Raw genomic sequence first — 27,099 nt, 5'->3', positions numbered from 1 at the left:
CCCACACCCGGAGAGGCTTCCTGTGGGCAGGCACTGGGTCTGAGCCTCGTGGGGCCCAGCGCAGAGCCCATCGCAGAGCCTGACAAACAGGCCCTGGGGTTTGCTGGTAGGAGGCGTGGGTCACTCGCTTCTCTCTGCAGGTGGCTCGGCTGCCTTTCTCCACCAACGCGCACCTACCAGGCATCTTCCCTTGTGTCCAGGCTGGGCAGGCGCCCGGTCCAGGCTCGTCACCACTGGGATCACTTACTTCGAAAGCCAGGAAACTGAGGCTCAGACCGAGGAGGGGTTTACACAGGATGCTGTTGGCAAAGCGCACGTGGGATCCGGACCCCCGGGCCACCTGGTGGGTGCACGTGGAGTGGGGGGGGCAGCAGATCTGTCCGGAATGCTGTCACCTAACAACAGCGGGTGCGGCGCTACGGAACCACTTACTGGTGAATCAGCCACGGCCTTGGCGCAAGGGCTCAGCTCTACCCACAGATGCCCTTGTACCCCTCTCCCAAGGTCACTGTGACTTCACTTGTAGGGGGTTTTGAGCAGCGACACTTTAGCTCGATCCCCCTAAGAGTACAGAGTTTGCACAGGACAGACCCAGGCTCAAAGGCCTTCCTAGCAGGCCGGCTGCGCATGCGCAGACTCCCCTCCACCCCACACACCCACCGCCCCGTTCCCCCACCCTGCCCCGTCCCACAACAACCTCATAGAGCTCTGGTGCACTCGGCTGGAAAGTGGAGGTGACCACCCCCCAGGCCCAGGAGATGCAACCAGACAGGGGTGGGTCCTGGTCCCCACAAGGGCTCTGGGGTGGGGGTTAGCAGGCCCGACCCCTGACTGCAGACATGGCCCGGAGTCTGAGTCCAGGACCCGCCCACCAGCAGGTGGACAGGGTCGTGTTGGAAACTCGCAAACCCTGCAGATCAGGAATCACGCTTCCTATAGGCCCGCTGGTAAGCACTTCCCAGAAAGCCCAGAGTAGCATCATTACCCCGGAGAGTCAAAATACCCTTTTCCCCCAGCAGACACAGTGCACGCTGTGTGCCTACTTTTACCCCCAGGACGCTCATGTTAGTCCGAATGGTCAAGTCCTCAAAATGGTTATTTGGCTTCCCAGTGCCGGCCCCGCTGTAACTGGCCATGGGCGCTGCTGGGGACTGTCAGCTGTGCAGGTGGACACGAGCCTCTACCAGGACAATCCACGAGGCCATGTCCCGGAGCAGCCTCACAGCAAAAGCTGGCTAGGCAGCCCCTAGCTGGGCCTGGGTGTCCCCCAGCAGGTCTCCATGGGCGCGCTGTGTTTGTCCCACCAGAGCCCGGGTCCCTCCAGGGGCTGCCTCTGGGTGGGAGCCAACAGCCTCACTCTTGGAGCCCTGGGCTGGCTGCCACAGCCAGGAATGCTCACCCACACTCATCTGCAGGGACCATTCGGCCACCTGGTCCCCCCTGCCGAGCCTGTCCCTAGGCCTGACCCCTACCCCTGGGATGGTCCTATGCAGGGCCTTGCAGGAGGAGATCCTGGCTCCTGGGAGCCTCAAGACCCAACTTCCCTGGAAGAAGGACGAGGCTGCCTGGGGCGCATGGCCCTCCCCCGCCTGAGGGCTGAGCAGGAAGGGGAAGTGTGGTCTGGCTGGGGCTCACTGCTCTGGGGTGGGCGGGAGGCCTGTGGGCAAGGAAAGTCTCCTACCAGCTGCGTCGGAGCCACCGCAGTCGGGCTCCCGCAGTCCCCTCAGCCACACACAGATGGACACCCTTGCAACCCAGGTAGGCATCTGGGCTTTGGCCCCCTGGGGGGTGTAGCCCAATTCCTGGGTAGCCTTAGCGAGTCCAGTCTGCCTCTCGCTGGCTGGCTGAACTCAGAATCACGGCTCCCCTCTGGGCTTCCGTTCCCCCACAGTCTGCCGGCGGGTTGAACTGACCTCATGACAGGCGGTGAGCCGAGTCTGCTGTAGAGAGCTGGTTAGCCTCTCCGGACTCTGATGAGGAGTGTGGGGATCTGATAGCTGGGAGCACCCTAGGGGGTCTGTGCTGGGGGTGAGGGGGCAAGGCAGTGACCATGGCAACCTCAGACTGCAGCCTGGGGTCTCTGGCACCTAGCCACCACCCGCCTGGGCGTCTTTGTGTGTGTGTGTCTGCGGCGTAAGGACCAATAAGGCATCCTGTGTTCCCGTGGCCTCGGGGTCAAGCTGTGCGGTGCTGGGCTGGGGTCAGATTCCCACCCGGCCACCTGCCGCTGCCCCAGGGAAATCACCATGGAGAGGGCCTGGCCCCGTGTCTCCCGTCCCACCCGGTCACGCATCACTTGTCCGGAGAGACACCCCCTTTCCTGGCCCTGGGCGGCCAACGTGGGGCCCGCCCAGGGAGCTTGAAAGTGGGACTGTGGAGCCTGGTGAAGACAGGACCTGGGGCGCCACTCAGTATTTCTTAGGATAGACGAAAATGAGAACTTCCGAGAAACACGGGAAAAGAATGACCCCACACTGCACAACCTCGCAACCACCACGGTAGGGAGTGTGGTGCTGGCCCTCTAGTTTTCCCTCACGTGTCAATATTTTGAAAGTTACCATTGTCTTATTTTGATTCCATGCGCTCTAGAGAGGACACACAGGCCTCGCTGGCTGTCACCAGGCGCAGGCGTCCCCAGGCACCCCCCACCCCACTGATGGCACCAACATTGTTGCCAGACGGTCCCCCAGGGACAGGGCTCTAGATGTCCCGCTCACGCGCAGAGCCAAACACGTAAGAAAACCGGCAACAGCGCGAGACAACCTGGTCAGATCCAAGGAGGGACCTCTGGGTTGCAGAACTCCTGGGATAACGGAGCAGGAAGCCCGAGTCATCTGAAGGTCTGGAGGGCTCTGGCCCAGGCAGATACATCACACCCAACGCCACGGAAACACCGCAGGAGCCACCTGTTGGGGAGGGGTGAGCAGAAGCCCTTTTTAGATGGGGTACCCACCGTCCTGACCATGTGTTCAGTTCCTGCTTCACGGCAAGGCTGGCGGCAGAGCGAGAGGGGAGGCTCTCCTGCCCTTGCTTGGTGAAAGGTCCGTGTTCTGGGCTTTCTCGCAGCGGGCTCCGGCCACAGACGCGGGGAACACGGGGAGAAGCGACTGCCACGGGGGCACGGGCCCCCCACTCTGCTTTCCCTGGGCCCGGGGCTCCCGCCAGGCTCCTGGGTCTTTTCAGTGTTTTCACCTTGCGACTGCCCCACGCGACCCATCGGGTGGCCCCGTGCGACTGTCTCCCTGGCCGTCCCACGCCGCCCGCGGGGTGCCTCCCTGCTTCCGCCCGCTGAGGTCTACGGGTTCGGCCTCTGACTTGAACTTCCTTCGGGCTTCCTCTCGGGTTGTTTCTAGAAATGCTGCTGCGTGATCGGAGGATATGGCTGTGGATTACCACATGCTTCCCCACCCAGAAATGATTTTTAAGTTTATGTATTTATTTAAGTCATCTCGACACCTGACTCATGGCCTCCCCCACAAAATCGAGCGTCGTGTGCTCCACTGGCGGAGCCAGCCGGGCCGTCCTGAGGGTCTGCATGGGAGCAGGGACCGAGAGGGAAGAATGTCAATGGGGGGGGGGGATTAAAAGAGGGGGAAAAAGAAGCTGAAACTAATTTTAATAATACATTTAGCTTAACCCAGTACACCCGAAGGATCTTTCCCACAAGTAACCCATATCGCATTTATCAATGACCTTTTATGTTCTTCTTTCCACACGGAGTCATTGAGACCCAGCAGGTGCCCAGCGGCCTCGTGGGCCCAGGGGCTGCCTTCCCGGGCAGGGCAGGCCTCAGATAAGGGGATTTGCATCCCAGGCCCCAAGGGCTGAGGGCTCGTGAGGAACAGGGGCCCCATCTTTCCGCCGAGCTCTTTGCAGGTGGCCTCCTGGCACTGAGACGCTGGAGGCCTCTTCCAGCTCCAGCTGGAACCCCAGTCCCTGCTGCCACACGCACATCCTCTCCACACCCTGTGGGGCTCACGGCTACTTGAGGTCATTCATTCTTCTTGAGAAAAACTCAAGTTTTTATATCCAGGAATTGCCCCACCATCGAGTCCTGAAAGAAACAGGACTCTCGCTCGCGCGGTACCTTACTCCCGAGCTCGGGGAGCTGGAGCGGGAGCACACTGGGCGCACCACGGGTGGGAAGGGCAGTTCATCTAGAAACATCTCCTGTGTGCGCATGGGCCCGGGTCTTCCCCCACGGCAGGACTGGGCTGCTTTTTGTTTTTTCGGGGTTTTGGTTTTGTTTTGTTTTGTTTTTTTTTTTTAAAAAAAAACAAGTGCTGAATAAACCCACGGTTTCTGGAATTCCCGGGGAGGGCACGGTATGAGTTCTGTCCCCTGACTCCTCAGAAATGCCTTTTGGGGAAGTGAGAGCCTGGGCTGGGCCGGTGACTGCGCTCAGCTGCCCTCCTGCCCTGACCACCCACTCGGTGTGGCGGCTGGCGGGCTCCCCGGGAGGCTGTGTGCTGTGCGGGGGCTGCTGGCGCGAGGCTGAGAGACCAGAGCATCCCATGGGCTTCTGTTTGCCAGCCCGCGGCTTAATGCCGGAAGCCCCCGAGGCAGGGGGAGAGGGAGGTGGTGGGGCCGGGAGGGCAACATGGGATCTGCGCTGCCACCTGCACCCCCCGACCCCGTCCTCAGAGAGGACATCCAGCCGCAGGTCAGGGGACAGGCCAGTGTCTCATTCCTTCCTGGATTCCCTGATCCATATGTAGGGAGCACCCACGGGGCTCAGGTGACGTCTAGGCCCTGGACACAGTGGTAAGGGGAGACATGACCAGTAGGCCCCAAGGCCGTGTGAGAGGCAGCACACACGGGCCCAGCTGTAGGAAGAACTCATTCCTCCCAGCAATGACCGTGCGGTTCTCCCTCCCACCCGCCCTGGCCAGCACTCTCAGACTGTCTCCTACTTCAGGCTGAATGAAGGGAGGTGTGGGCTCCCCACTTCCTGCCCCAGACCCTGGCACGCCCTCTCTCCGTCCTTGTTCCCTTTTGAAAAGCCCATCCTTCTTTCTGGCCAGGAAGGTGTCTCTTCTATTTCACTCCTGTCTTCTGCCCTGGCACCTTCTCGCGGCAGACACATGGAAGCCGCTCCTGTTCGAAACCAGCTGTCTTTCCTCCACCTCAGGGTCCGACCTTCTCTGGCCTTCTGGGTCTTCAACACTCTGAAGGGGAGAAGGGTGGGGTCACTATCAGAGGCATTCACTTAGACCCTCTGGGGACTTTGGCGGAGATCCTAGGATGCCCCTGCTCTTGCCAGTGCCCTAGGGAATCCAGAGAAGGAATCCAGTGGCCCGAGGGGCCAAGGAAGTCATTCACACCCTAGTAAAAATCAGTTTTTCTTCCTCAGAGTCTGGCACTCCCGGGCAAGTGAGTTTGGATAGAGAGGAAGTGGGGAGGGAGGGAGCCTGGAACTTTGCAGTGACTTTCGTGTGACTTGTGGAATTTCAGGCATTGTGACAAGCAAACTGGAAAGGTATTTGTTTCGAGGGGTCCTTTCCAGCGGCTTGTTTTCCGCCCCACTGCTGCTGCTGCTGCCTCTGATGGCAGGGCAGGGGGACCAGCCTCCAGTGTGCTTGCCTGTCCCTGCCGCGGGCTCTACTGACTAGCCCCATGCATGTTCCCCCCTTGGGGCTGAGCCCCCTACACTGCTTGCTAAAAATGTGGATCCCCGAGTCCCACACTGGACCCACCCATCAGAGCTGAGCTGGCTGTGGGGAAGGGGCTGGGGCCCCTGGCACCTGCATTTTCATATACCTCCCAAAGCCTGCATTCAGTGGTCACAGGCGAGGGCACTGGGGTCTGAAAGACCAGGGTTTGACTCCTGATTCTTCCACTAACTGCTGAGATCTAAGCCTCCACTGCTTCATCTGTAAAATGGGCTCAAAACCACAAGCCGCGTTGTGGGATGGGGCGTGTAGAACGCTTGGAACCCATGGGGCCTTAGTGTGCGGCGCCTGTTACTTTTCTGGGACGCATTTTCATACTGCGGTTCCTATTATGCGCAAGACACAGCTAAGGACTGAGACCTTGCCAGAACCCAGAATAAGGGTTCTGCTTTCAGTTCTGTTACAAAGGGAAAAACACTCAGCGGCTTGACGTCAGCCTGGCAGAGTTAATGCGGCGGGGACTCAGGCAGCCCATGGCACCAAGCTGAAAGCTTAGCTTAGTCAATCCCTAGCTGTGCGGCCTTTAGCAAATCGCTTAACCTCTCTGAGCTCTGTTCAGGGTGAGAACCACGTCCTCAGCAAGGAGGTTATAATAAGGGTTCAGAGACGACATGTCCATCCCTGGTTCTCCACCTCAGCCTCCTATTACCCATCTGGACAATTTTATTAAGACCATAAACAAACCCCAGCGGCCAGGCCCCCACCCCAGATCCATTAAATCAGAGTCTCAGAGACAAGCAGCTGTTCAAGCTCCCTGGGTGGTTCCAAGGTTCGCGCAGGGTGAGGGTAGGGAACTTCCATAGTCCTCGAGGGCCTGATGCCTCCAAGCCACTCTGTAACTGATTTCCGAGGAGCGCTCCCACTGCTCCCCTTCCCTTCCTTCCTCCATGTGGGGGCCACCAAATGCTCCCCCAGGTGACAGGACCTGAGGTCAGGCCTGCAGCTCCCGACCTCCCAGCAGCTGGGACCCCCAGGCCTGCACCTGTGGGCTCAGGCCCTGTGTGCTCCCCGCAGCCCCTGGTCTGCTGACCTGGGCCCGTGTTTGCTCCTCTTCTGGTCTGTACTGGTCTTCACTGGACCATGGGCCCCCTGCTCTGGCTAGTGGGGCCCTGGGTTCCCTGTGAGCTCCTGTCCTACCTTGAGAACCTTCCTATGTCCTCAGACTCTTGAAAACAAAAATGTTCCCTCCCATGCGACAGACACCTCCCAGAAAGAGAGCCACGTCCATCCCAGGACTCCTAACGAGGCCAGCCACGCCAGGCACCACGCGGCAGAATTCTGTCAACGACTGCAGACCGTCTGTCCCGTTTTCCCCCTTTTCCTCCTGACTCCCGGGCAGCAAAATACAGGATGTTGAATGCGTAAGCGCATGAAGGCCCCTTAGCGAGCGTCTCATCTCATGGAGCTCGGATCCCAGTGCCTGGTGCGCGGAGCCCGCCTGCCCCAGCGTGGGCCGGTGCGGGGTCCCAGGACAAAGGGGGACAGAGGGCATAGGTGGAATCAGGGTCGCTGACTGGCAGCTGGGGAGATGGGAGATCGTGCTGGGTCGTCGCGGGCAGGAACGTGAGTGGCCTCTTGAAGCCGAACAGAACAGGGAAACGGCTCTTCCGTGGAGCCTCCAGGAGGGAACTGTGACCTGCAGTACTGTCTTTGGCTCAAAGACCCTGACTTTGCCCCAGTAGGGGGGGACCGGGAGGGAGCCACCTCAGCCCCCCTGCAGCCCACCCTGCACTACTTCCCTGGTATCGCACTGAGGAGGACAGACAGACAGACAGTCCCCCACCCGTGGCCATTCCTGCAGTCGCCTCTGGGGTCCCTTGGGGCCCGTCGAGAGACTCAGCCGTGTCTGTGGCCTGCCAGCAACCAGTCCCACAAACGCCTCTCTGCCCCTTGCGGCCGGACTCCCACGGTCTTCTCTACCCCCAGGCCGGCCGACCGGGGGACCAGCTTCCACACGGCCCACACAGGCCCCCCAATGGCTGTCCTCCCCGCTGCCACTCCCCAGAGTCCAGGTCCCCTCTCTGGCAGCACCCAGGGCACCAAACTAGCCGGGAGCCCAGAGGACAACGGGCAGGGACAGGACGTGGTCCCTCAGCACCCTCCTCACCCCGCTGCCTCTCCCCAGCTCGTCTCCTCATCCCACTTCTGTTGAGAAGGCGCCTTGCCACTCCACGGGGAGGAGCTGGTTCTCTGGCCCTGGAACGCAGGGACGTGGGGCTTTCCCTAAGGGTCCCGACCGTTCATCCGTGGCTCCCACCACCTCACCACCGTCGCTGCGCTCCTGCAAGCAAGACACCCTGAGCCCCACGCAGCCTGTCCCCGATGCTGGGGGCCATGGTGACCGACATCCGCAGCAGGAGGCCTGGGAGCTAGACAGAAAGCATCCCGCCTCCTCCCTGCCGGGGGACCGTGGGCAAGCCCCATCCCCTCAACCTCCACGCCCGGTCCCGGAAAGTGTGTGGCGCAAGGATGAAGGGAGAGGAGAGCGGAAAGCCCCTGCAGGCCTCGGCGCCCAGGACACCCTCGAAGCGTCTGCTGGCCAGTCAGAGCCGCTCCATGTGTAAAAACAGAACCGCGCGGTACCCATCACTGTGAGGTTCTCAGAAGTGTCCCATGTTCCACTTGGCTGACATCACCCTCTTCCTCTTTCCTCCCCCGGACACGGAGGACAATGATTTGCTTTGAACTTGAAATCTGAGCAGTAGCTTTTCGTCGCAGTGGTGGAGGGGGATGTTTTGTTTTAAGTAGGCTCCACGCCCAGCACGGGGCCCAACACGGGGCTTGAACTCCCAGCCCTGAGATTAAGATCTGAGCTGAGATCCAGTCAAATGCTTAACTGACTGAGCCAGCCAGGATCCCTGTAAATACACATAATTTTTTTAAAAAAATCAAGTAATTCAGAGGGTTTACAGTGGGAAGTTGCAGCCCCGTCTCCCATCCTCCACCTTTCGCCGTCTCGCGCTCCTCAGATCAACCTTTTTTTGTTTGTCTATTTGTTTTTGCTTCTCAGATGCAAGAGTTCTGAATTCGTATGCCCTGGTGTTCACTTCTGTAGCCTTAAAGAGTATGTTTATATTGCCTTTTGGAGAAGTCCTTCAGATTTAGAGAAGTCCTTCTGAAGTCCTTCAGAAGATTAAAGCAAAAAAAAAAAAAAAAAAGATAGAAAATATGAGAGACAAATTAGACAAAGAACCAGGAGATACATATTTGAGTATAAGAAAATGGAAGGAAGAAAATTCTGTGTGTCCATCTGTCCATCCATCCATCCATCCATCCCTCTACTCCGCAGAGCTAAAGAAGGTGAGGTTCCAATTAGGTTTATTAAACGAAGAGCCCACACTCTGATGTATGGGATTCTCCTAAGTCCAGTGCCCCGTGACCTCAATGGGCCCTGCAAAACCAAATTTCCCAGGGCTCTCCTGAAAGCCAAGTACCCAGTCCCCGTGCTTTTTCTTTTCCCCTTGGTTCTCCTTCCTCTATTGCTTTCTTCTGTGCATCCTGAAAAGGCGACTTACCCCCAAACCTCTGCTGAGTGCACGCCTGGGGGTGGGGCGACCTGGCTAGCGGACACTTCACTCTCGGCGGAGTCAGTCCCCAGCACATCCGCCACCATGGATCAACGACAGACACGTAATGCTGAGCAAAACGTTGAGCAGAAAAGCTGCGGCATGACGTGCCTGTGGAACTACTAGGAGCACACAACTGGTTTCGCTACGCAGAACTCTGTGAATAGCCAGAAACCATCCTGTTTGATCAAGCCACGCCCTCACGGAAGAAACAAACCTTGGAACTGAAAACCCAAATTATAACGGAACAACGTCATAAATGAAGTCGCTGGGCTGGTGACACACACACGCGTGTACACAGGAGGCCACGTCAGAGGTCTTTGCGGGAAAAATGGCCTGAGCAGCCACAGCCTCATGGTGCCTGTGTTCCCTGCCTGGCTCCCTGCTTCTACGGCCAGTATCACTCTCAAAGGCTTGAATCGGAAATGGCTCTGCGTGGGCTGCATGGGTGACCTTCATCGGCTAAACGATGACTCGGGAAGTGGATTCTCACATACCTGGGATATGCCAGGCCTCAGGGATCTAGGCCGCGCCCTAGATGGGAGGGGGCGCTGCTCCTCACCCAAGAGCTCCCTGCCTTCCCGCATGAGTCCGGCCCACAGCCCGCTCCCCACCGTGGCACATGTGTCCCCACTTGGAAAATTAGGGCACACATGTCAGGACTCCCCAGGCTCCATTCGAACAAGCTTTTATTGTGCAATTTCACTGCAGCCTTGATGTAACACAGATTGCGGCACAACCACTCCTAGCTGAATGTTAGTCATCTCCATCCTGCGAAACTGCGGCCGGCCCCCACCACGGGGACTTTCTAACAATCCTCGAACTTTCCGCTCTCTTCCTGTTTCCCTCTCTCCTTCCCCACCCCCTGCCCTGCCCAGGGTATAACTGGGGGGTAACTGGCTTATCGCACTGTCTACGCTGAAAAGGTGCAGCAGTTGATGGGATATACCTGTGGACCAGGAAAGGCCCAGCACCGCCGCCGGCGCCTCGGGCCCCTCGCATGCGATAAGAATGTTTACGACCTGCTCGACCTGGCCAGCTTGCAGCCCCCAAATTCCTGTTCCTTTTTCCTGGTGGACTAACTCAGTTTGCCTTGCATTTTTACCTTCCCCCTTCCCCTCGCTCCAGGAGAGCCACCGAAGTATTTTCCTAACCCCCACCTCCAAGAAAAAAAAATAGGAATTAAGTCTCTTGCCCCTTTGATATAAAAGCAACTGCATTTGGTGGCACCGCCCCTCCCTTGCGTGTTCGACAATCAAGGAAAGAGCAGCGAGGAAGCCCCCAGGCGCGTGTCTTGTCTGCAGCGCACACGACTGCCCTGGGAAGCACTGGCCAGCGCCGCTCCCATGCTGCACAAGGGGACCAGCCCAGGCTCCAGGGTCTCCCCGCTGCTGGTGGGCAGGGTGTGCCTGAGCCAGCACCAGCCTGACCTGTAAGCAGAGGCTCCCCCGTGGCCAGGTGGCGGCCCCCCTTCCCTGCCCGATGCCCCTAATCACCCCTCCTTCCTCTATCTCCTCTCCCCAGGGCCCCACTGCAATGGACTGGTGGAGGGACAATTTCTGGATCATTCTAGCTGTGGCCATCATCCTCGTCTCCTCAGGCCTGGGCCTCATCCTGTATTGTGCCTGTCGGCAGCTGCTCAGGCAGGGTAAGGGCAGTTGCACCTGGGCAGGGAGGGCGGGGAGGCTGGGCGGCTCCCCCCGTGTGCCAGGCTTCCTTTAGGGCAGGAAGATTCATTCCGGGCCTGTATCGGCTGAATTTTGGATGAAGCTTCATGATTCTCTGGGTCTCAGATTCCCCCTCTGCTCAGTCCACAATGGACACATTGGCCTCCACGACTGCCCTCTCTAAGGTCGTCCTCTGAATTCTCTAGTATGACAGCTGCCTTGGCCTCTTCGGAACACACACGAGCAGCTTCCCGGAGGCCTTACGCCAACTTTAGATTGTCTACAAGTGGGTTTCCACTTTGCTGTTCATCTCCCCAAACGTGAAATCCCTGATCCGATGGTGTGTGTTCTTGAGACCATATCCCCTACCCCCATGACCTAAGGATGGTAGTAAGCTCACTGAGCGGTGCGGCCCTCTCCCCGGGGGCGCACAGCCCGGACGGGGAACCCTCGGGGATCCCGTCTCTCCTGAAAGGTCAGAGCTGCACAAGGAGTGAGACCTTGTCATTCTCCTCCATCTGTTTTTGGAGATAAGACAGTTAAGGTTCAGAGAGAGGCAAAGCCTTGGCTGAGGCCTCATAGGAGTTGGTGGCAGAGTTGGGACCAGAACTCAGGTCCACTGGGCTTCCTGTGCAGTGTTCCTTCCCTTCTACCCCTTGATTTAAAGAATCTACTTATTAAAGAGAGAGAAAGAGAGTGTACATGTGCAAGCAGGGAGAGGGGCAGAGGGAGAGGCAGAAGCAGGCTCCCCACTGAGCAAGGAGCCCTGTGCAGGGCTCCATCCCAGGACCCTCAGATCATGACCTGAGCTGAAGGCAGACACTTAACTGACTGAGCCACCCAGGCACCTGCCCCCACACACAGGTTTTTAAAAGATTCTTTCTTTCTTTCTTTCTTTCTTTGAGAGAGCTGGAGCAAGGCGGACACTGGGCCGGGAGCAGACCCCCTGCTGAGCAGAGAGCCTGTCATTCTTTTTTTTTTCCCCCGTAATTAATTTTTTAAGTACAAAGCATGTTCTGGCTCCTATACTCCTCTGTCCGTTTGCCTCTTAAACGGTTTCCTTTTTAGGTACGCACAAAAGCATGACCCTGAACAAAAGCCTCATCTGTTCTCTTTTATCTCGACCCACGGTATTAACCCTCGAGGATTAGCGAAAGGCTCGGCGGGCAGAAGGCCCGTGGTGACGCCCGTGTCCTCCGCTCACCTGCTCCCTGTCCCCGAGTCCGTGTCTGCTCGGTGGTTCTTCCCCCCATGCCCTGAACACAGCTGGTGTCCGCGGACTTCTGAACCACAGAGCCCCCCCCTCCTGCTTTCTTCCTACGTGGACGTGCTTATCTGACTCCTTAGGCAAGAAGTGGGAGGTTGCCACGCCCCGGGAAGACAAGCAAAGAGATGAAGAGAAGATGTACGAGTAAGTAAGAGGCAATCCTCGGTTTCTCGGTTCAGAGGGCTCCCGCTCCCGCCCGCCCCTGCACCTGCGCTACTCCGCCAGGGCACCCTGATGGTCCACTGCGCCTGCGCGGCCCGCTCCGCAGGCGGTTCACCCTCACTCCTGTGGAGCGTCCCACCGTGGGGGGGACCATGCGGGACTGACCTGCTCTCCAGCTCATGCGCATCTGGGTGGTGTCCAGTCCGGGGCGGTGGTGCGCGGTGCCGTGAGGAACATTCCGGTCCGTGTTTCCGGTGAGCGCGTGCGACCATCTCAGCGGGGTGGATAAAGTCGGCTTTAGGAACACAAGGGTTTGGCGCTCACGTCCCCTTCCTAAAACAGGAGAACCCCGGAAGGCAAGCTCCGTGCTAAGTCCGGCTGCTCCCAGGGCGAAAACCTAGAGAAGGCGATGCCTCCCGCCTTCAGGAACCAGGGCTTGGATGTTCAACCCTGCCCTTTTTCTGTGATGTTTTCCTTCCAGTCGGCTGAGCCAGGACGGTCAAAAGCACAGCCTTACTCCTCTCTCTCCCTCTGTCTCCAGGAATGTTCTTAACGAGCCGTCGGTTCAGTTACCCCCTCTGCCGCCCAGGGGGGTGCTTTTTCCGGAACACACGTGTAAGTGTCTGTCGCTGACAACAGTTTCATTCAGGGTAGGGTAACACATTTATCTCAGTGTTTGAGCTCGGGCTGCCCGCATGAAATACCATAGACTAGGTGGCTTAAACAACTGAAATGTATTTTCTCACGGTCCCGGAGGCTAGAAGGTCAGGACCAAGGTGTCAGTCAATTTGGTCGGGAGTGATGGGGTAGGGAAGAGAGAGAGAGAGGGCACTCTGGTGTCTCTTCTTATAAGGACATAAGCCTATGCTATCAGGACCCTATCCTTATGACCTCATTTAGCGTTAATTACCCCCTTAGCGGCTCCATCCCGAACACAACCCTCGCTTAGGCTTAGGCCTTCAACATAGGAATTTTGTGGGGACACAAAACCAGTCCATACCACTAGCATCTGCAGATGGTACCATCCTTCTGAAAGGGACAAAGAAGTTAAAAAGGGAGCAGAGTGAGTAGCAATGCTCCTGGCATTCAGCCTGCAAACTTACATTCAAATCCTGGTTTGGAGCATGAGTGAAAAGAAACCTGGGGTGTCACTGGGCCTCCCACACTTCCCATCAGAAACACTCTGCCTCGTTCCCTAGACTGGAATGTTCTTCCTTAAGCTGCTTAAGTAGTGGCCTTACTTCACCCTTCGAGGTCAGCCCACATGTCAGCCCCTTGGGGCGCCTGGGGGGCTCGGTCAGTTAAGCATCCAACTCTTGGTTTCAGCTCAGGTCATGATCTCAGGGTCCTGGGATCGAGCCCCACGTCAGGCTCCCTGCTTAGTGTGGAGTCTCCCCCTCCTCCCTCCCCCCTTTTCTCTCTCTCTCTCAAATAATAAAATCTTTAAAAAAAAAAAAAAAAAAGTCAGCACCTCAAAGAGGCCCCTCCTGTCCACCCTCTCTAAAATGAACCTCGTAATTCTCTCCATGAAATGCGGGCCAATTACCCAAAGTTGTCTTACTTTGTTGCTGTTGGTTTGCTTCTGCCCACCCTCCTCCCACTAGAACACAAAGTCGAGGAAATGGGAACGTTTCTGTCTGGCTCACCACCGGGGACCCACCACCAAGACCAGGGCCTGGGGCTTAGGAGAGCATAGGACCGTCTCGACTGAATGAGTACATCGTAAGATTAGCCCATATTTACTGAGCAGCCTGGCGGGGCAGGCCCCGTGGGAGGCACTCTGCGGGCACCATCTCACATGACGCCCCCAACAACAGTGCGAGGCACATACATCCTTATTCCCCTTTGATGGATGAGGACACGGAGGCACAGAGACGTGCAGGGCCTCGCCCATGGCGACACAGCGAGGGACGGCTGGAGCCTGGGGATGAACTGGGGATCTGACCGCAGAGCCCGGCAAGAAATGAGGGCTGGTCCCTCTCAGGTGCACGTAGGAAGGAAGAGATTGTGGTCGAGAATCTTCCCGTACCCTCCGAGGCCTACCTGGCTCGCGCACTGTACTTTCCCTGCCTGCCTTGGTGCTTCTTTGCTCCGTACCCAATCCCTAAACCCCCGTTCTGCAAACACCACTGGCCCCGTCCTTCCTTCGGAACAGGGATTCCTGCCTGAGCAATTAGGGGAAGTTCTGGAAAACACTGTAGGTCCCTGGGAGGGATGTGCCAAAAAGGAAACGTGGTTTGTATCACTTCCCTACGAGAATGAGGGTATCACACAATTCTACTCATTTGAGTACCGGCTTAGGTCAGCTTGTCTACACTTCTCTTTCCTGGTTCCCATGACGGGAGTGGGGGAGCAGGCAGAGGGACACGGGAGCCACGGTGTCAGACCGACATCTGCCATCAACCCGCTTGGGGGATCCTGAGGCCGTGTCATGTCTGTGCCTCAGTTTCCCCCATAAGAGATGGGGGTCTGCTCCGCCAGACCGTAGGAAGATTACCCAAACCCATGAAAATCGTGCTGAGTCACTTCATCAAAAACGTAAAAACACACCACAGCTTTGCCTGTAAGGACCTTGTTGTGCGTTCTAGTCCCACAGGAGACCCCAAGTGAGCCACCAGCTACGTACTCGCGGGTCAACAAACTTAGAGACAAGAAGACCATGTCCATCCCGAGCTACATCGAGCCCCTGGATGATTACGATGATGTTGAAATCCCCATACATATGGAAAAGCAGCATTTCTGAGACCTCTGGCCCTTCTCTGCCGGCAAGTTGAAGAGGATTCGCACAGCTTTTTCAACCCACTGAGAACAGATGAATCCCAACAGAGAGCAGGGTCCCGAGAGTCCGGGGTCATGTCCTGGAGCTCTAGAGGGCAGAGCTTGTGGTTTAGAGCCAGAAGCACCAGCATCCAGAGGAACAGGAGCTGAGCTCTGCCCTGGAGACTCCAAAAGCTCAGGCCTTGAACCTTGAACCTCCCTGGGAGGACCTCTGGGTCCGGTCGTGAGAAACACTCTTCCCCTCCTCTTCTCTTGTTTGCTCAAAGTGATGCCAAATCTGGGTGTTGGGCTGCTGAGCCTCCAGGCTCCCATCCCCAGCGCGGCCCCAGGGGCCCCACCCCCCTCCTCACTCCCCACCCTCCTTCCCCCACACCCCACCCTGCACCCAGAGGGCCATGGGCGGCCGCTCCAGCTGATCGCTTGCAGCGTGTGCAAGTAGCCGCATCACACCTTGCAGCTTCCTCAAGACCGAGCAGTGCATTTTGTTCTTGGGAGCCGTCCCCACTATACACCCCCAAGCCCCACAGCTTGTCCGTGGCATTAGCCGGACGGACGCCAGATTCAGGTTCTCCCTGATTTTTTTTCCTGCGCCTCCTGGCGGCATCGTGGCAATCAACAAGGACAGAAACGGGTCACCCTCTGGGTCAAAGCACATACACGCATCAGGGCCATGTGAGATACGTGTCCTGGGGAGCTACAGGATAGGAGGCTTCCCCCAGGACAGTCATGGGCAAGAGGCAAGAAAGGGACAATTACGTAGCAGGTTCAAGAAGAGAGTTCCTTCCGTCACGTTCTGCACAAACAGCACCGAGATCGCTGTGCCCGAGCGCATCTGGGAGGCCGCGCTGCACCGCTTGGAGGCTCTGGGGTCAGATGCATGGAAGGGGCTGGGGTCCTGCCATGGAAGTGCCCCCAACCCCGAGGCCTGAGGCAGCCTGGAGGCTCTGGAACCTTGTCCATTCCTCAGCATTGATCAGCTGAGCCCTCAGATTGGCACGTCCTAAGCATACTGGAGACCTGATTTCTAAGCGATCCCCAGGGCATCCCGCAGAGCAGGCTCTCAGGGAGAGCGCCACAGAGCTCCGAAAGGCCTAGTGACCATTGGACTGAGCTCCTCCTCCAGACCAGACACTGCGTGCTCAAGCTGTGTTCAAGCATCCTCCTCTGCCACTGCGGGACCAGTGGGGACGGGGGCTTCCTCCAGCTTCTGTCTTTCTAGATTCCCAGCAGACTTCCTTTGTGACCACCGCCTTCTCGTGGGCCATACGGTCCTCTCACTGTGGCCTGATGGACCCCTGGAGCCCCAGGAGCCAGAGAGGCCTCACTCCCCAAGTTACAGGGAAATAAAACGAGTAAGCCACAGGACGGACGTGTTCCGCGTGCATGCCTCTCTCTTAGGAATGGTCCGTAAACCGGCCACATCGATGACGAAAGTTAGAAGCAAATACCAGAGAGGAATGACCTCCTCCTTGGTTTCTGGGATGGCCCCATCTCCGGTTCTCCTCCAGCCGGCCCGCCCCCCACCCCCAGGTTCTTCCCCGTGCCTACCTCATCCCCCCGAAACCCCCACGGCGGTCCACAGGCTCCAGCTGAACCCACTCCTCAGTCCCAGCCCGGCTGCCCTCAGGACACGCACAGGACCCCCCCGAACAGGGCCCTCAAGCTCCACAAACCCCAAAAGGAACACTCCCCTACCCCAATCCCAGACTCCCTGCGCTCTGCTACCTTTTCAGTCCCTGGAGTCAGAAACCGGAACAGTGTGCGGGGTCCTCCTCCTTCCCGTGTCCCTGCTCTGTGACTGCACCTCCGTGCCCCGGCCCTGGTCAGGCAGCCTCTCCTGCCACTCATGTCTCACCCTCCGCTCCCCTTTCTATGCGACAGCTAGCGGCTTTCTCAAGGGGAACATCTGACCCCTCCATTCTCTCTTCTTCATCCATGACCCTCAGAAACCCCCGAACTCCTTAATACAACACGTGTCAGGATCCAGTCCCCGGGTCTCTCCTGCAAACTTCCCCTCCCCGCTCCCTTGCAACTTCCATTCTGACAAAATTTTTACTCCAGTCACTTGAAATGACCTGGTCTGGGGTCTCTCTCGCCCCTACGGCTATGCACAGTAACGCCCCTCCCGTCTAGAAGATTCTTCCCCACCTTCTCATCCCTCCTATGTCACCACCCCAAACCTGAACCTGGTGCCCTCTTCAATGATCTCCTCCCATAGCATTAGCACCCGGGGATGTCCTGTTTACCTGTCTTCCTCCCCCACTAAAGTGATGGGAACGTGGGGACAGGGACGGTGTCTTTCCCCCCAGTGTTTTCTGTGGTATTTGTGTTTTCTCCGTCCCTAGCACAGTGCCTGGGAACTTTGTGGATACGCAACAAACACGGCGAAAGAATGATCAGTTGAATGAATGAATGAACAAAGATGGCCCGTGGGAATACATCCGTCTCTGCATTACGATGGCCTGCTTCCTTCTCTGTTCTTTTTCCTAATCCGGGGCTCCTCTGGGGGTGGAGCGTGCCTGGCTCGTGGCCCAGTATCTAGCACAAACTCTGGCACACAGTAGGCCCTTAATAAAAATTTACTGGATGTTGAACCTTCCTAGAAAATCTACCAACCAGTTGGACAAAAGCAAAGAAGCAGTTTTCCCCCAAGCAGGCACACTGTGGTTGAGATTCTACCCTGGGTACCTGCAGTAAAGCCACGTTTTTACCAGCTTGGTTAAAAAAAGAAAAGTTTTTCCCAATTTGGATGATAACATTATATATATCAAAATCTTTCAAGGCCTTTTTGTCTGTTCTAGTCCCCTAGGACACCCCCCGTCAGCCACCAGCTACACACTCACAGATAAAGGTACAACTAAGAAGACAGTTTCTACACCGAGCCTATGTAATCCGAAGGTGACTATGATGATGTTGAAATTCCTACAAATATTGAAGACCGTCATTTGGAAACAATTCCTGTTCTGTCATCTGAACTCTTCTGAGAACTGGTGATTTACTCCTACCACAAATCAGTGGATTATAATTTTCTTTAAAACACTTAAGTCTGATCTTTATAATACAAATACAATTGTTTTCAGGAAATGCTCTGGTATTGCCAGTAAAATTTTTTTACAAATCATGTGTTATCAGTTAATATGCTTTAGACTGCGAGGAACAGACTGTCCAACAATGGAGACTATATGGCCTCCCATGACAAGTCTACAGGTAAACATTCCAGGATTCAGCAGCTCTAAGATTCAGGAACAGAGGCTGATTTTTCTTTGATTGTCTTGGTTTTACAACTCATGGTGGCAATGCAGCTGCCACAGCTCCAAGCATCACATCCCCACATCATAACATTTCAACTAGGGAAGAATAGGGCATTTCCTCCCATGTGGCTCTTTTGGGGACAGAGAACATCTTACCTAGAAGCACCAGTGACTTTCCCTGATGTGTCGTTGGCCTGCATGGGTACACGCTCCCAGTTGTGGGGAAGGCTGGGGAGTGAGCATGGGGCATTTTCGGCCCTTCTCACTGGAGGTGGGCTTTGCTAACACGGAAAAAGGAGACAAGAGCGGCTGGCTAGGCAACCTCCCTGGGTCAGCTCACTTTCACAAATACCACTGTTCACTATCTGCACTTGTTTCCGGAACCCTGTCAAAGGTGTTGGGGGTTCAGGCCAAGGCCTGGCGTCTAGATACCCCCGTTCACCTTTCTTCTCCTTAGGGGTTTCCACACATGAACACAGAGGGCTACAGGTCAGATGGGAATTGTAACAGTGACAACCCTAGCAGAACAGGAGCGCTACTCTGTGTTGGAGTTCTGAGGTTTCCACCCTACAATATAACCATGTCTGGGAGCTGGCAGCTGGTGGGATGCGGTCTGGGAAGACCTGACCCTCCGCCTCCTCTCCCTCCTCACCCTCCCTGCTCCTCCATACCCACTCCAATGGGCTAGTTCTCCCCTGCCGTCTGGGGTGCAACCCCAGGCATTACCTGCTCCCGCCATGCTCAGGCAACAGAAGGTCGTGCAGGCGTGCATTACACGCCCGTGTGCATTTGTGAAAGCTCAGGAAATGCACACTTCAGATTTCTGCATTTCAACCTAAGAACTTTTTTAAAAATTTTATTTATGTAGAATGACAGTGTGTGGGGGCAGTGCGCAGATGGAGAGAGAATCCCAAGCAGACTCCCTGACTGAGCGCAGAGCCAACTATAGGGCTGGATCCCAAGACCCTGAGATCACAAGCTAAGCCGCAATCAGGAGGCTGACACCTAACCGACTGAGCCACCCAGGTGCCCCTCAACCCAAGTACATTTTACCTCAAAAGGAAAACTGCCAACAAATCTTGAGCTGTTATGCACTCCGCGGTATTTAGGGGAAGGTGTACGGGTGTTTGCGGGTGACCTTGAAAGGCACCCGAAGCCAAGGCAGCTGGAGAACCCGCACTTTCAGCTTGAGGTTACCCCAAGTGCAGGCGGGGCGGGGGTGGGGATCTGGGCCTGTAGCGCGGGTTCCAGCCCACCTGCTCCCCACTTCCCAGCAAGAGGAAATGGGAGGGGATAGGGGAAGGAAGGAAGGAGACGGTCCCCCTTTCCCGGTCCAAATCACTCCGTCTATATTCTCAGCAAACGTCTCAGACTCGCCGCAGGTCATCTCCGGACTGAAGGCGACCCTTTCTGCCTCGCCGTGGCCCTCTCCAGAGCGGCGGGACCAGGGTCGGAGCAGGGTCTTTGGGGGGCGGGAGCCACGCCGCCAGGCCCGAGGCCTCCTCTTTGCCTCCGAAGTACGCGGTCTGCTCTTTGCAGCGGACACCCGGGATTCTCACCAGCTCCCGCCGTCTTAGCGGGGGCGTGTGCGTGGGGTCCCCCCCACTTCTGCTCAGGGCTCGGGCATGCGCCGCATCCCGTCCCAGCAGAGCTCCTGCCTACCTGCGTGGCGGCCAGTGGGCGGATGCTGGGGGGCCCGGACGGGGCTCTCGGCCCAGAGCGGGGTCCGGGGCGCACGGCGGGACCCAGCAGGGAGGACCAGTGTCTGGGAGAAGGGAGAGCCCGACCCGCGCGCACTGTCCCAGCTCCAGCGCGCGGCCGGGCCTTGACGGGGCGGGAGCTCGCCGTGTCCCTCACAGGCTTTTGGCGCCGCCACGGAAGGCCCCGCACGCTCGCTGCCTCCCCTCAGCCTTCCCTTCACCTGGCCTGACGCAGGAGCCCCTTGACCGTCCTCACCCCCCAACCCCCATCTCCCGCGTGCTGTCCGCGTGAGCTCTCTACAGAATCAGTTTGATCGGTCAAGGCTTACAACCTGTCGCTGACTCTCTTGTGCCACCAAGAGAGCCAAACTGCGCCCTCCCCCCGCCCCCGACCTCGGCCACTGCCGCCCAGTCCGACCACGGGAAACGGCCTATAGCCCCCTCTGTGCGCCGCCCCCGCTCCCGGCCAGCGTCACGGTGGAGCCGAGCCTTTGCGTCTTCCTTCCGCGCGCTGGGACCGTCCTTCTCCTGCCTCCGCACCTGACGCACTTGTACTAGCGATTAGCCCCCACGGCGGAGCGGCGCTGTCTCTGGGCGGCTGTCCCCACGGGGCAGGGGCACCCCCTCCTCAGCACCTGTCTGTGCGTGTCGCCGGCCACAGCTACTCCGACCTGTGGATGCTCCGCTCTCCTTCCCGTGACACGCTGGGCCCCTCCAGGGCGACGGTCAGGTCTCAGGGCGATTCCGGCTTGCCCGGGACAGGTTGGGCTTTCCGTGATGTGTCCGTGGGATGACGGCACCCTCTCCGCTCCCGCAGGCGCCCCAGCTCGGATGATGCACTCTGTCCACACCACCTACTCTGTGTCTGCACGGAGGGAGCGCCAGGAGGGCAGTCCTCACGTGAAGGCGCCAACAAGCACACAGACGACTTCAAAGTCCTTTACTGCGCACAGCGAGTCAAAGCGGATAATCCAAGGGGCTAAGACCAGCAGGTCCGACTTGGCATCCGCTTAAAAAGGACCCTCCAAGCAGAATTCTGCAGGGCGGCCTGTCCGCGCCTGGATCGAGCACCTTAGCAACGGGACTGCTGGGACTGTGGCTGCTGGTGCCACAGATAACAGCTTACCCCGCTGACGACGGTTCCCTCACTCAGCCCGCGCCGTCTGCAGAGCCTCCCAGCAGAGGAGAACACATTTCCATCTGCCCCCACGGGCCGGGTCACACCAGCAGCATTGTTATAGCTCAGACGAGTGTCCTGAGTCGGAGGGAGTTCCCACGCCTCCCCTGTTCCTCCCGCCCCCCCCCCAAGGCAGGTGCAAGAGCCCCCCCCCCCCACCCGCCTGTCCGGACGGACCCTGGGCTGCCCGGAGAAGCCCTCCACCGTTAATACAGGTAACAAATGATGGCCGCCACACTTCCCCTTAATAGAACAATGTGTCCATCAGTAGGTGCCAAAACAGCGTAAGAAAAGGAGGACGGATACTCCTGCGTCTTGATCCTTCCACTGGAAAACCTGGTTTTTTATATTTACCCGCATCTTACTGCCCAAATTTGGTGTGGTTAAAGTTTTAGATGACCCACAGTTGAGCAATTTAAATATTCTACCATGAGGAAACAACATTAAATGACTTAAAATAACCTGGGTCATTTGTTAAGTGATCCGTGAACTAAACAGCCTTTGAATTATTATTTTTTTTAATATTAGATGCCTCCGCATTATTTATTTATTTGTTTGTTTGTTTGTTTGTTTGTTTTACGATTGGATATCCATGGAATATGACTGGTTTTAATAAAATTGCAGGGGGACCTGGGTGGCTCAGTCAGTTAAGCATCTGCCTTCATTCAGCTCAGGTCATGATCTCAGGATCCTGGGACTGAATCCAAAGTTGGGCTTTCTATTTGTAGGGGGTCTGCTTCTCTCTCTTCTCTCTCTCTCTCCCACTCTGCCCCTCCCTACTGCTCATTCTCTCTCTCTCTCAAATAAATAAAATCTTTTTAAAAATTGCAGAAGGTGGGGTGCCTGGGTGGCTCAGTCAGTTAAGCCACTGCCTTCATTCAACTCAGGTCATGATCTCAGGGTCCTGGGATCAAGCTCTGCATCAGGCTCTCAGCTCAGCAGGGAGCCTGCCTCCCCCCCCCCTGCCTGCCTCTCTGCCTAGTTGTGATCTCTGTGTCAAATAAATAAGTATATATTTTTTTTAAATTGCAGAAGGTGGTATTTACAAGAAATGAAATTTCCCTGATGGTTAAAAAAAAAAAAAAAGCTTATTTGCATAACTTGTACACTTCTACCTCCCATGACGTACCAAACAAAAATAAATTTTCCAATACATTTAATGTCAAAGCTCTACAATGCTATTCTCAGTGACCCAAGACAAACTTCCTCTGAGGACATTAAAAATAAATTTTACCCTTGCCTTCCCCACTATTGCTTAGAAAAGATACCCAATCAATATCTCATAGCTCAAATCTCTGTTGCCTCACTAACCCAGTTTAAAATAATCTCCCAGTTCTTCACAATTTAAGATTTGCCCAGGAAAAAACAAACAAGTAACCAAACCCAAAACACAACTATATAGCTACTTTTTTAATAGGTCAGTTTCGGCCTCTTTGGAGAACAATAGGTTAGTAACTAGTAAAAGCGAAAATGCAAACACCACACAGGACCAGACAATCCGACCTGTGCATACAGACCCAGGAAGGCTGCCTTTGGAACACTCTGGTCCCAGTTCTCTGTTACATTCTTAAAAATGAGGGGCACCTGGGGGGGCTCAGTGGGTTAAAGCCTTTGCCTTCAGCTCAGGTCATGATCCCAGGGTCCTGGGATCGAGCCCTGCATCGGGCTCCCTGCTCAGCGGGAAGTCGCTTCTCCTTCTCCCTGTGCCGGCCACTCCCCCTGCTTGTGTTTGCTCTCTCTTCTCTCTCAAATAAATAAATAAAATCTTTAAAAGAAAAAAAAAAGTGGAATCTCTGCGTCTGTCCACCTGCCGGGACCACGAGGTCCATGGGAGCTGCAGGCCTGAGTGGCCGCCCACCACGGTACTTGCAGTGACTTAGAAAGCGTGGGCACGTGGTGGGCGTGCAGGAAACATTTGTGGAAGCGAGAGGGGCAGCGAGGGAGAAAGGGAGGAAGTATGAATATTGTTCTGCAACTCGCTTTAAAATTTAACTTGATTTTGTGGACTTTTTTTTTCCACAAGGTACACTTTTTGGCCACAGGGTAAGCAGGGCCAAAAGTCATGTGACTCTTCTATAATTGGTAAGCTTATTTGCTACTATCTAAAAATTAAAAGGTACAATTAAGAGGTTCTGGCTGTACAATCATCACCCGCAGCACACGACTGCCACCTAGTGCTCGAGATGTTCTGGGCAAAATGGGCTCATGGGGCCGGGGGGTAGGCGATCCCCATCTGCGGCCAGCAGGGTCGATTCCGGAAAGATGGACCCCGGGGGATAAGCCATGAAGTTTTACTGCTGTTGGAGTGGTCCAGAGAACTTAACAGGGCCTGATCCAGACAGGTTCAAGTGACTGCGGGTCCTGCAAAGAGTCTGGAGGTGTACTCGATCTCCAGATGTACGTACTGGATGTGTGCTACCTGAGAACGAGGGGTCAGGTTCCCGACTGTCCTAGTTGTGCTGGTCAGTAATGGTGGGGACAGTCTGCCCGAGAGATATGACATACTGTAGGACTGGAAGAATAAAAAGTAAAAGAAGCCCAACTAGAGTCCTCTGATAGTTGACAAAATCTTCTTCTCTGAGAGTTTAACCAATTATTACGCGGACGAGAGGGATGGGCAAAGTGCCAGTGGGAACATTCATGTTAGTTAGAGACCTGTCTCACTTCTATGGTAATCTGGAGTATATACATAACACTCTCATATAAAGCACAGGGTTTTTTAATTTAAAAAAAAACCCCTATTTTATAAAGCATAGCTTTGTCCTTGAGCTGAGGTCAGAATAGCAAGAACTATTCGGTTTTGGAGGGCAAGCTTTTGAACTTGTGGGTGACTCTAAGATGGGTTTTCTTAAAGGTGGCTGCTGTTTGCAATTTTACATCAACAGAGATGACTCCTAGGACAGATATGGCAAACGGATAAAGCCATCAAGAAGCCCTCTTGTTTGATGTTGAGCCTTAACAATATCCTAATTATGAGGAATGACTGGCAGATGGGGAAGACTTTTCTGGGAGATATGGGCATCCCCAGGTGCATCAGCCAATGCAATTATAAGGGGTCATCTCTTGTGTCCACAAATCCATGGTTAACTCCATAGAGTGGGGAGTGCTACAGCTTACAAGGAATGACATACAATCCCAGCCACAGAGAATTGGTCAAGGTGCTATTTGAGTTATACAATTGTTGGAGAATCCATCCCATTTTCCAGCTGTTCAAGTAGTCATATGCCCACGGGGTCCCGTTATCCCCACAGAATAACCAGCATGAAGACTGTCCCTACATGAGCTCCTGGGGCAATTTCTCTGAAGTCTACCTCACGGTGTCTAGCTTCGGAAGCAAGAAACATTCCAAGACAATCGGAACTAGAATTTAACCTGCAAAAGCGTGTTCCTGAAACATAATTTTTCTCTCTATAATCACCTTTATTGGGGCGCCTGGGTGGCTTCGGCCCAGGTCATGATCCCAGGGTCCTGGGATTGAGCCCCCCATTGGGTTCCCTGCTCAACAAGGAGCCTGCTTCCCCCTCTTTCTCTCCCCACCTCTCTGCTTACTTGAGATCTCTGTCTGTCAAATAAATAAATAAAATCTTTAAAAAAAATTTTTAAATAAAAATAGATAAATAAAATCACCTTTATTTTCAGAGATAGCTAAATCAAGACTACTGTGTTCAAAAACAAGTCTAGATTTTTGTTTTTTTAAAATATTTTATTTATTTATTTACTTGACAGAGATCACAAGTAGACAGAGAGGAGGCACGAGGGGGGGTGATGCAGGGAGGAAGCAGGCTCCCCGCTGAGCAGAGAGCCCGATGCGGGGCTCTATTCCAGGACCCTGGGATCATGACCTGAGCTGAAGGCAGAGCCTTAACCCACTGAGCCACCCAGGCACCCCCACAAGTCTGGTTTTAATAAATTTGGCCTAATTATTTGCATAACCTCCTAAAAACAGTAATTGGCCATATAGATCTAAAATTTGCTTTGCTCGAACTTTTCCTAAAGAATCTTGATTGAACTCTTCGTAACCTCCCCAGGCCAGAAGCTTATCCAAGCACTTGCCATCAGACTTGCCGTACCCGTAGATGTGGGCGGATTCCTCTTCACGAGGTCCCCCAAATATCCCATGTTTCCTGCACCTGCCAGGAAGTTGACACTTTGCTCACCTGGTGAGGCTGCTGGGAACTCTGTAAGCAAGGTACCAGGCCAACAGTTCTATGGGGTTTTATGGATCCAGGTTTCATAAAGTCAACCTTAGTTCCTTAAAGCTGTTTGGTCATATCTGAGTCTCTGCATGTGTCTCTCAAATACAACATTCCAGTCAAAGCCTTGGTAAGTGACCACTGTTTCCAGTGGTGTCCTGTTACATGGAGAACAGACTCCTATTGAACTTATGCAAATGACTAATGTCTCACTCACTGAGACCTTTTGAATTTCAGAGGATTCAGACAGAAAAGTCAAATGCTTCAATCTGCTCACAAATGAATACTTTATTACATTTCTGTAGGTCATAGCTATCTTTTTTTCCTCTTTTTTAAAAATTAACATAGATGTATTATTGGTTTCAGGGGTACATGTCTGCGAATCGTCAGTCTTACACAATTCACAGCACTCACCATAGCACATACCCTCCCCAATGTCCATCCCCCAGCCAGCCCATCCCCAACCCCCACCACTCCAGCAACCCTGTTTGTTTCCTATGATTAAGAATCATTTGTGGTTTGTCTCCCTCTCCGGTTTCGTCCTCTTTCATTTTTCCCTCCCTTCCCCTATGATCCTCTGCCTTGTATCTTATATTCCACACATCAGGGAGATCACATGATAATTGTCTTTCTCTGATTGACTTATTTCGCTCAGCATAATCCCCTCGAGTTCCATCCATATCGTTGTAAATGTAAAGATTTCAACTGTTGATGGATATCTAGGTTCTCTCCATAGTTTGGCTATTGTGGACATGGCTGCCATAAACATTGGGGTGCACATGCCCCTTCAGATTCCTATGTTTGTATCCTTTAGGTAAACACTCAGTAGTGCGATTGCTGGGTCGTAGGGCAGCTCTATTTGTAACTCTTTGAGGAACCTCCATGCTGTTTTCCAGAGTGGCTGCACCAGCTTGCATTCCCACGTACAGTGTAGGAGGGTTCCCCTTTCTCCGCATCCTCACCAGAATGTGTCATTTCATGACTTGTTAATTTTAGCCATTCTGACTGGTGTGAGGTGGGATCTCATTGTGGTTTTGATTTGTATTTCCCTGATGCCGAGTGATGGGGAGCACTCTTTCATGTGTCTGTTGGCCATCTGGATGTCGTCTTTGCAGAAATGTCTGTTCATGCCCTCTGCCCATTTCTTGATTGGATTATTTGTTCTTTGGGTGTTGAGTTTCGTAAATTCTTTATACATTTTGGACATTAGTCCTTTATTTGATATGTCATTTGCAAATATCTTCTCTCATTCTGTCAGTTATCTTTTGGTTTTGTTGACTGTTTCCTTTGCTGTGCAAAAGCTTTTGATCTTGATGAAATCCCAATAGTTCATTTTTGCCCTTGCTTCCCTTGCCTTTGGTGATGTTTCCAAGAAGTTGCTGCGGCTGAGGTTGAAGACATAAGTCATAGCTATCTTTTTTTTTTTAAATATTTTATTTATTTATTTGACAGACAGAGATCACAAGTAGGCAGAGAGGCAGGCAGAGAGAGAGGAGGAAGCAGGCTCCCCACTGAGCAGAGAGCCCGATGCAGGGCTCAATCCCAGGACCCCAAGACCATGACCTGAGCCGAAGGCAGAGGCTTAACCCACTGAGCTACCCAGGTGCCTGTGGGAGGCCGCAATAAGGCTTGAGATGAGGACCAAACCAGGCCCTGACTTGTGCCT

The 27,099-nt window shown here is 54.8% G+C and overlaps 2 protein-coding genes across 4 annotated transcripts in view; one reads left to right on the top strand and one right to left on the bottom strand.

Moving 5' to 3' along the window:
* RABEP1 (rabaptin, RAB GTPase binding effector protein 1) overlaps positions 1–27,099 on the bottom strand; it is a 180,801-nt gene that overhangs the window by 123,379 nt on the left and 30,323 nt on the right. The window lies entirely within an intron of this gene.
* Positions 671–18,233, top strand: SCIMP (SLP adaptor and CSK interacting membrane protein). 3 transcript variants are annotated; one of them, XM_059379528.1, is made up of 6 exons: positions 671–1,758; positions 8,683–8,972; positions 10,763–10,886; positions 12,253–12,316; positions 12,876–12,949; positions 14,923–17,907. In XM_059379528.1, exons 2-6 carry the CDS (start codon positions 8,841–8,843, stop codon positions 15,075–15,077), a joined length of 549 nt encoding a protein of 182 aa, XP_059235511.1. In that variant the 5' UTR covers positions 671–1,758; positions 8,683–8,840; the 3' UTR covers positions 15,078–17,907. The 3 variants fall into 3 exon arrangements, with proteins under 3 accessions (XP_059235511.1, XP_059235512.1, XP_059235513.1); XM_059379530.1 differs by lacking the exon at positions 14,923–17,907 and adding an exon at positions 17,914–18,233 and having other exon boundaries at positions 1,606–1,758; XM_059379529.1 differs by lacking the exon at positions 8,683–8,972 and having other exon boundaries at positions 679–1,758.

This window comes from Mustela nigripes, chromosome 16 (genome assembly GCF_022355385.1).
Source record: "Mustela nigripes isolate SB6536 chromosome 16, MUSNIG.SB6536, whole genome shotgun sequence".
Lineage (NCBI taxonomy): Eukaryota > Metazoa > Chordata > Mammalia > Carnivora > Mustelidae > Mustela > Mustela nigripes.
Note: the sequence above shows the minus strand (reverse complement) of the source record. Positions and strands in the feature narration are given on the sequence as shown.

Excerpts from the sequence above, each read along its gene's own strand:
- SCIMP (XM_059379528.1), top strand. The coding sequence starts at position 8,841 with ATGAGAGACAAATTAGACAAAGAACCAGGAGATACATATTTGAGTATA. Across the intron at positions 10,887-12,252 it reads TCGGCAGCTGCTCAGGCAGG|GCAAGAAGTGGGAGGTTGCC; the intron begins GTAAGGGCAGTT and ends CTGACTCCTTAG. Across the intron at positions 12,950-14,922 it reads GCTTTTTCCGGAACACACGT|TCCCACAGGAGACCCCAAGT; the intron begins GTAAGTGTCTGT and ends TGTGCGTTCTAG.